Source organism: Hordeum vulgare, chromosome 5H (genome assembly GCF_904849725.1).
Source record: "Hordeum vulgare subsp. vulgare chromosome 5H, MorexV3_pseudomolecules_assembly, whole genome shotgun sequence".
Lineage (NCBI taxonomy): Eukaryota > Viridiplantae > Streptophyta > Magnoliopsida > Poales > Poaceae > Hordeum > Hordeum vulgare.
Genome location: NC_058522.1, coordinates 468,529,350 through 468,538,624, shown reverse-complemented (window position 1 = coordinate 468,538,624; position 9,275 = coordinate 468,529,350). Strand labels below are relative to the sequence as shown.

Genomic DNA, 9,275 nt, shown 5'->3' with positions numbered 1-9,275 from the left:
TTCCCTAGGGCGCCGCCCCCTCCCTCCCACCTATATATAGTGGAGGTGATAGAGGCTTTTGGCACTCAAGCAAAAGTGCAGCTCTCTCTCCCTCCACAACTTCGACACCCCGTAGCTAGATTAGTCCGGCACGGCGAAGCCCTGCCGGAGTAGCTCCACCACCATCACCGTTACGTCGTTGTGTTGCCGGAGAATTCAGCTACCTCTTCACCCCTCTTGTTGGATCAAGAAGGCGGAGATCTTCACCGAGATGTACATGTGTTGAACGCAGAGGTGCCGTACGCTCGGTACTAAATCGGAACGGAGTTCGTGGGACGGATCGTGATTGGATCGCAAAGATGTTCGACTACATCAACCATGTTTCTTAACTCTTCCCGCTTAGCGATCTACAAGGGTATGTGGATCTGATCTCCCCTCTTGTAGATGATCATCACCATGATAGGTCTTTCGTGTGCGTAGGAATTTTTTTGTTTCCCATGCAACGTTCCCCAACATCTCTCTCGTAGTAATTCTCCATCATAGCAATCGCGACAGCGCTTGGCGAAGCCCTGCTGAAATTGCACCACCACCACCGTCACCACGCTGCCGTGCTGCCGGAGTACTCAACCTCTAGTTCAACATCGCTCTCTGGATCAAGGAGGTGAAGGCATCATCGAGCTGTACGTGTGCCGAAAGCGAGGTGTCGTATGTTCGGAAGACGTTCCACTACATCAACCGCGTTCTTTAACACTTCCGCTTAGCGATTTACAAGGGTATGTAGATGCAATCTCTCCTCTTGTAGATGGTCATCTCCTAGATTGTTCTTGGTGAAGCGTAGGATTTTTTCCCATGCAACGTTTCCCCAACAAGGAGGTATAATTGTTGTTCCTAACGACAAAAATGAACTTATCCTACAAAGAATTGTAACTGGTTGTAGGATGGTAATTGATTTCAGGAAATTAAATAAAGCTACTAAAAAAGATCATTACCCCTTGACTTTTATTGATCAAATTTTAAAAATATTATCTAAGCATACACATTTTTGTTTTCTTAATGGATATTCTGGTTTCTCTCGAATACCTCTGTCAAAAGAAGATCGAGAGAAACCTATCTTTACTTGTGTGTTTGGAACTTATGCTTATAGATGTAATGCACCTGCTACCTTTTAAAGGTGTATAGCTGCTATATTGTGTGACTTTTATGAAAAGATTATTAAGGTATTCATGGATAATTTTTCCAATTATGAGACGTCTTTTGATGATTGCTTAGGCAACCTTGTTCGAGTTTTGCAAAGACGTGAAAAAACTAATCTTGTCTTAAATAGGAAAGTGTCCCTTTAAGGTGAATGAAGGTATAATACTGATGCCCCATAAGTATAGGGGATCAACTGTAGTCATTTCGATAAGTAGATGTATATACACCCATAGAACAAAAGTTCCCCTCCATATGAGGAGCCGCATGTTTAGCTCTATTGAGGTTTAAAGTTATCGCGAAAAACACAACTTTTCCCACGTACTTCTCATGTCATGAGGCAACTCGCCGGATTAAAATGTAGCCGAACCGCACACGTCTGACATCGCCTCACATAACTTAATTTATTTTGGAAATTTCCATATACTTGTATTGGGGTCATGTTGATGTACATGCTATTCTTGGGATCATATTGATGTACCGGTAATTTATCTCTGAGCCTGGGCTCGTATAAACCCGGTGAACAGTACCATGTTTTAGACTACCAAAAATGTTTTAAAAAGTCCAATTTTTTTCATGATGCAAGATCCTCTTATGTGTGAACTCCCTGCAAAACTTTATGAAATTTGAACATTCAAGAAACTCACGGCAAAAAAGACAAAATCAGGCATGAATAGTGCACTTTTCAAATGTTTCTCACACATCTGAAACTTGTCTTTTTTGCCGTGAGCTCCTCAAATGTCGAAACTACACAAAAATTTGCAAGCAGTTCACACATAGGAGCATCTTACACCATAAAAAAATTGAACTTTTTTGAATACTTTTTGTACCTCAGAACAGGGTACTGTTCATGCACGAGCTCAGATGAGCCTGGGAGCCAAATTGCCGTGTTTCTACTTCCTCCCCTCTCTCTCTCCCCTTGTATTATCTCGGATTATAAACGGAATTGAAGATTTTAGAGAGAGAAAAGACAAGCTAATTGCAAGACCATCATAGAATGCATGTTCCATCAATACCGAGATCGTCCATGACGCCACTCTACTATGCATCTGATATGGTATGAACAAACCTTAGCAGCTAACTTTCTAAACACCATTTTTTTTCAGATTAAGATGGATCAGGAGGAGAATGCATGGCGGACCTTGTTCTCAAGGAACGAAACCAACTCAAGGGTGGTGGCACCGAGCCTCGACGACAGCAGGCAGCGAGGTCGCAGCCGCGTGCAAACGATACATGCCGGGTCTGAAGGTGGGCATAGAAAGAGCATTGGTATCCTCGTCTGCTTAGACGTGATGATCAACTGCCAAAATTATACCACATCACACGAATATGTAGCAGCAAACTTCCCCAGTGACAGTACGGCATGTATTTTGAGCACTGGTATCCGGTGACAAAATTGAATATACACCTCAACTAGGATGAACGCGGATGTATGTATTACTCTTTCATCCAAAACGCAAGCACGGACACCGCCTTGGCCTGCTTGTGTTGCTGGCGATGGCGAGGGGACCGTCGAGAGAAGACTCACTTCTTTTCCGCTGCTTTATGGTCTGGAATCTTCAGCATGCCACCGTCGATGAGCGGCTGCACCTCGGATTTCGCAAGATCCTTCACCTTGGAATCTGGAGATTCCAGATAGGCAGCCACCACCTTGGAGCTGCAGCAACGATCAACAAGTTCAGAAGAGTATCAGCGCATGATTCCCCTTTTATTTCCTTCAAAATACCACCTCAGCAGTGCAATGTAGTACGTAAATTGCAACAAATAGTTGAAATTGTATTCGTCGCATTTGCATGGTCCACAAATTTGATGAACAGATTAAACAACTGGCATATCGATGAGGAATCATTTTGAGGTACCTGAATCCATCTGCAAATGACTTGGACTTCCCTTTGAGGGCTTTTTCCCATAGGGTAGCGGCAAACGCAGGGCAATCAAGTACCATCTTTCTGATTACGCGGCTCGAGTGGTAGTTATCAAAGGCATGCTCAACATCCTCTGTCCTCGGCCGTGCTGCGTCAGAAGCTATAGCATTGTGAAGCACGTGGATCCTGTCGGTGACCCCCTCCAAGACATTATTTTTTCCACCTATAGCAACCTTGGAAAATGGCAATACAGAATCTCAGTAGGTGCAGTCATGACGCTCTTCAATGGTCATTTACTCATTTGTGTCAAGAGACAGACCAAGAAAACAGTAGGTAGGTTCGTGTGTAGACTGGAGTGCCATTTTCTTTTACAGGAGGTTGATTCATCATCATTAAGGAAAAGTGAATAAAAGTAATACTAAGCACAGGCCTAGGGACCAACGCATCCCAGAGAAAAGGTTCCATCAACTCATAAGAATATTTCCACATTGTTGAATAATAATCAGGAAAAATGCTCGTCTCTTGTGAAGGTCATGCAAGTAAAATCATAGCACTATTTATCACAAGTAGTCCCTTTCACAAAGAAATGTCATAGATGAATGAATATTATCGCAAGATACTGGCTATAGAGGTACAGGTAGAAGCGTAGAGCATGGACTAAGGGATTACCTCATATAATACATCTTTGCCAAAGTTTGCTCGAAGTAACTCTCCAACATTTTCAATGCAAGTCTCAATGAGAACCTGCAAAGGAAAAAAGAAAACCTACATTAGGACTAGGGGTACGTGACTATGGGACCATAGTAATGTCAGGATCAGGGTGTCATGTGACTAATGAGGGCGTAGTAATGTTGCGACTAGGTGTTCTTTCACAAATAATCACCCTAAAATCATAGTACTAGTGCAAGAATAAATGTAGATCTCTTGAGGGGGGACACTACATGCTCAAAAAGAAATGCCATTGAATAAATAAATAAATAAGTTAAATACATGTTAAGAGTATCACCTCGAAAAGTTCGCTTTTCACCAACAGTTCTTGCCTCCGTTTAAACGGGTCCTTCTTGCTATCAGATGCAACCAGTGTGTCTTCTGAACCCCCATGTTCTTTTTCAGCTACATCATCCAACTTACTATCCAAGTTAACTTTAGCAGCACCCTCTGATGCCTCATCCTGAAACAAAAAAAAGCAAATTTCTGGGGGCTATCTCTCTTCAGAGTACTTAACAGTTAATAGGGTAGGTAACTTGCCTTTGAAATAAGGGAAGGCACACTGTACTTCAGACAACTCAAATCAGTCGGAGTCAGATAACGTGAGCAAAGTGGGTGAAGTAGCTGCAGCAATGGGCGTCTCCCGTTCTGTTCCAGCAAGGAGCTCCATCATAAAGTCTCATGTACGTGTAACAAACAAATAAAAATAAGCATATCAGAAGCTCGTTATTGCTTTTACCTTGTCAAATATGAGTTCCTTTAACTGTTTTGTCAGCTCTTCAATTACAACCTACAAATAATGAAAGTAAGCTATAAGCATTGTCTCTTCAGATTGCTTGTAATGGCAGCATAACACTTGCTTCAAGCAAATGATTGGTGCTGGCTAACCTTAGTAAGAAGTTTTGTGTCATCAACAATGGAGAGAAGACAAGCAAGGAACTGGAGAAAAAAAGATATGTTAGTTTAGTTGATGATTGATCACTTGGAAGCATAAAACCATCTGAAATTACTGTGGATTGGGAGAATGTTTTTGAACGTTAAAGCATAAAATTCACACAGTAAAACCCTATTTGAATACTAAAATATACTATTAGAAATATAGACACCACTTACAAGGCATCCATAATCACTGAGAGCAAGCTTCATAACCTGACCCTTCAAGCTTTTGATAATTTTCTTCCTATCCTGAAATGCATTACCAAGTTAAATGATAAAACCACACTGGAAATAAGCAAGAATAAAAAGAAGTACTACTGAACATGCAGCATGAGGCACTAACTAACGTACGGTTCTTCCCGAAAAAACAAAAAAACAAAAAACTAACACACGGTTCAATTTGCATGACTGTTTAGTGTCTAAAATCAACAGAGGTTAATAAATAAACATTGGATAAAGCAGATGAGTTGGCAAAGTTAAAAAAAGTGATCACTCTGAAATCTGTCTTTCTAGATACAAATAAGAAAACAGAAAGACAAAAAAAAGACAATGTACCTTCGCACTGCCATGCTTGAGGCAAGCAAGCCCTAATTTTAATCCTTCCCTGGTCTGCATGATACGAATGAGAAGTGGTTCTGAAGATCTTTTCTTCTTAGCTTTTGATTTTGTTGGTACTTCAGCGACACCTGATAGTTCATCTCCATCTACGACAGATGACCCTTGAGTAAGATGGGGAATTAACTGACGAATCACGTCCGAGGCTGATGTCTACGAAACACATGCATATATTAGATAGTGCAATAAGCTGAAGAAATATTTCATCAAAAAAGGAGAGCTTTGTTGTAAAGATAGGCCAATCGCGTCAATAAAATACATTTACCTTGTCCGCAATTGTTAAGTACTCCAATATGACCGTGTGTACTATGGAATACTCAACAATACCTTTTTCCAAAACTGGCTGGATAACAGTAGTCATATACTGCAGGACAGATGATTTCTGTAGTCCAAGCTTAGAAATTGTTTCTAACAAACTGAAAAAGAAAGTTGAATTTTAGGATATTGAACTAAATAAGTAACTGCAGCCACCTATGTCAGGATAAGTGAATGACTACAATAATATTTCCGTCCGCCCAAGTTAAAGTTTTGTACAGAGAAGTAACAAAAGTTAAGGGGACACTACAAAGCAGATGTATGACAAGACATTATAGCGTGCCAACCTGCATGATTTTTGTTCAGTCAAGTCCTTGAACAGCTGAAGCTCGGTGGAGTACAATTCCAACAACAAACTTCTTTTCTGAGGCGGTGTCGCCTGATGAAAGGTGCAATCAACAACTGCGAAAAAGAGTGCATCTCAATGTAAGATTTCCATGTACCCCTTTACTTGTATAGCAAATAGAAACGCATGTGTACAATGGCATTCAACCATTAACTCCTGCTGCTCCTATACACGACAAGTTCCTATCCCTTATGACAATAACACATAGCAACACATACCTGCAGCTCCTATTGTGTGACGAAGTAGAGAAGCGACATGACCATGAAGGGAAGAGATGAACAAGGCAAGCTGTTTTTTAGTGGCTGCAGTCACAAACAAGAGGTATGTTAGTGAAGCTATAAGGGTTATCATATATGAACTCATACGAGTTTTTAGCGAATTGTAGAGAACTTTACCAAGTTTTATGAGCTTCTTCACAAGAAAAACAGCGTATTTCTTGCGAGAGAAATGGAGCAAATGTGGCTGCAGGGCAACAAAAACAGCATCCCTCTCTGGCTGTGAGCACCACTTCACACATGTCTGAAAAAGGAATGGCGACTATCAGAATAAGGACGAAAACACCATAAGAAGCGCGTTCATAAAGAGTGAATATCGTCAGCTTACCTGAAGAACACGTGCGGTTACATGGGATCCAGCAATTTCAAAATATTTGCCATCCATTTTACGGAGAGCCTCAGTCACTAGCCTGTAGAGATGACAAACGCATCGGCATAAGAAGTTGACCATAAGTTGCAACTCACAAGACTTTAATAGTGACGCTTACTTGGATCTATTCTCCTTGCTCACATCACGGCATCTCATCTTTTCCCATAGTACTGCCAGTTCCTGTCGATATTAGGTGTCGGCGGCACACCAAATTAGAGTTGGCCAGAGTATGGTTAACTGAATCATCATATACAGAGTGGTGGTTGAAGCAGGCACTGCTACTATTTATTACTGGGATAAAAGTCAGTTTTTGCTTCATTGTCAAAATTAAGTAATGCTACCAGCAGAATTCAAGTCCAAAAGTAAAAATCAAGAATATGTAATACTCAGAGGTCAATTATTTTGGTTTAGGCTACAAGCAGCATTACATGATTGTTTATTATGTATGCAGCAAGTGTAATCTGAAGATTGAACATACAAGGAAACGTGATCATAATGGGAGCATACGGTACAAAACAAAAATTACCTTTTCGAGGTTGTAATTGGGCTTCCTCTTCATCTTCCTCGACTCGGACATTTCCTGCCACAATCGACACCATTCCACAGCTTCAGCACAAGCACAAGCAGGACCAAAGCGCAAGCTCTCCAAACGAGCTAAACAAGGAAGGGGCACCGATGGAATACCTTGGCGGCGACCCGCTTGCCCTTGGCGGTGACGGGCTGCGGCTTGGCCTTGGCGGCAGGGGCGTCATGGGTTTTCTTCCGCTTGGTGGCGTCGCCGCCTCCCTTGGACGGCGCCTTGGGCCTCCCCGCGGCCTCGCGCTTCCGCTTGTTGGCGCCCGGGTGGTCACCACCTCCGGCCATGGGAACACGAGGCGGCGTCGGCGAACGGGGGAGGATGAACGAGGGTTTACTGGTCGCAGCACCGGAGGAGGATGCCCAGATAGGTTCGTTCTAGTCTAGGGGGCAGTTCTTTTCACCTCACGATTCTCCAGAATCTGATTCTGGGAAACTGCCCACAGAATCAGCTGTCCAGTTCTTTTCTGTGATTCTAGCATGTGATTATTGTATGAGTTGTGTGCTGAAATGTCTGTAACGCCCCTAGATTGAACTGAGTGCTGAATTACTAATACTTGGTTATTTCTGATAGTTTCATGTCTAATATGAACACGAAAGCTAGTTGCAAATTTAATATGAATTTAGTAAGCAAATTTGCTTGTCCTACATCCGACAAACTGGTGTTTCCAGGGGCGCGGTTATTTGCTCGCACCTCTTCTACGCACACATCCATATAAATGGAATGATACGCACTATCCCAAATTGCTTTAGGATGCTTCACTTTCTCCATCTAAAACATCCATATGTGAACGTTTTAATGTACACAATTTTTTTCATTGCTAAACAGAGTTAAAAAAGAGTTTGTATTTTTTTCATTGCTAAACAGAGTGTATTTTTTCATTGCTGACCAAATTGCATATGTGTGTACTACATGTGTGTACTATCGCGAGCAGCATCAGCCAAGCAGCAGCAGCAGCAGGAGCGAAGCAGAGCACCAGCAGCCAGGTGGAGCGTCCGTAGCCATCCTAGAGATGTAGGGGAGAGAGAAGCTCACCAGCAGAGGCAGGAGTTGCTGGAGCTCTTGATGATGGCGGCGGGCTGGACGGGGCGGCCGCGCGCGCAGGTGTTGGCCGACGGGACGGGGCGTAGGGGGTGGCGGGGAAGGAGACGGGGCGGCTGGCCGCACAGTTCTCCGGGATGGCGGCGGACGGTCGGGGTCGCCGGCTTGTAGCGGATCTGACGCCGCCGCGGCGGGGTCGAAGGCTGGCGGCACTGAACCCTAGCTGGGGACGAAACGAGCGAGCGGGCTATGGTGCCTGCAAATTTTCGTGTTTTGACCCCAGATCTGACCCCGATTTTAAAATTTTGAGATTTATTAATTTTTTTGCCGTCAGGGTTCACGACGGTTGAGTATACGAGCCTATCGCCGAGATTCTTGACGGTAAAAAACTTATTTATATCAATGGGGCGCATCTTTATCGTCAAACAAATTAGTAGCAGAATGTACAACCCTACTATCCGAAGATAGGTGCGAGCATGTACTGTATACAATACTTAAAAAATAAAAATACGATAGGACATGCTAACCTATCGTTAAGGGTCTCGACGATAGGTTGTTATACCCTATCGTCATGGACCCTGATGGTAGGAAAAGGATCAAGTCCCAAAATTTTACAAACAAGGATCAGATCTTGCTCAACTTTTATGAAAGGATCAAAACATGAAAATTAGCCTCTCGTGGCTCTATGCATCTGTCATTTTGGGCCCCTATTTCCAATTGCTCTGAGTTCGGACATTTTGAGGGTAAATAACTCGTTTAATATGGGTAGAACATTAAAACCAAATGTTTTCTTTCGAGGGGCTCGGCATAATCGTGAGAATCGCCAACATTCTCTGATTTTCATTTGCACTACTATTCTTGTGATTTCCAGATAATTTTAAAGAAGAAAATCAAATTCCTTTGCGATTGTTGATTCTCTCAACGCGATTGTTGAGAATCACCTCAAAAGAACTGGCCCTAGGATTTATCGCCTGCCAATACCAGTCTGTCACCCAACAACGTATGAGGTGGGTCGCACAATGGGCTTGTGACAGTTCCATTCGGCCTAAGTTACGTA

At 42.7% G+C, this 9,275-nt stretch overlaps 1 protein-coding gene across 3 annotated transcripts; it reads right to left on the bottom strand.

Annotated features, from left to right (window-relative positions):
* Positions 1 to 2,436: 2,436 nt before the first annotated feature.
* On the bottom strand, positions 2,437 to 8,506 carry LOC123398978 (pumilio homolog 24-like). 3 transcript variants are annotated; one of them, XM_045093416.1, is made up of 18 exons: positions 8,213 to 8,506; positions 7,285 to 7,651; positions 7,127 to 7,180; positions 6,719 to 6,780; positions 6,559 to 6,640; positions 6,351 to 6,474; positions 6,174 to 6,257; positions 5,897 to 6,011; positions 5,560 to 5,710; positions 5,235 to 5,447; positions 4,857 to 4,928; positions 4,632 to 4,682; positions 4,483 to 4,533; positions 4,284 to 4,391; positions 4,042 to 4,206; positions 3,705 to 3,779; positions 3,030 to 3,268; positions 2,437 to 2,827 (listed from the first exon to the last, which is right to left on the bottom strand). In XM_045093416.1, exons 2-18 carry the CDS (start codon positions 7,462 to 7,464, stop codon positions 2,695 to 2,697), a joined length of 1,959 nt encoding a protein of 652 aa, XP_044949351.1. In that variant the 5' UTR covers positions 7,465 to 7,651; positions 8,213 to 8,506; the 3' UTR covers positions 2,437 to 2,694. The 3 variants fall into 3 exon arrangements, with proteins under 3 accessions (XP_044949351.1, XP_044949352.1, XP_044949353.1); XM_045093417.1 differs by having other exon boundaries at positions 7,285 to 7,643; positions 8,213 to 8,497; XM_045093418.1 differs by having other exon boundaries at positions 7,285 to 7,612; positions 8,213 to 8,497.
* Between the last annotated feature and the right edge of the window lie 769 nt (positions 8,507 to 9,275).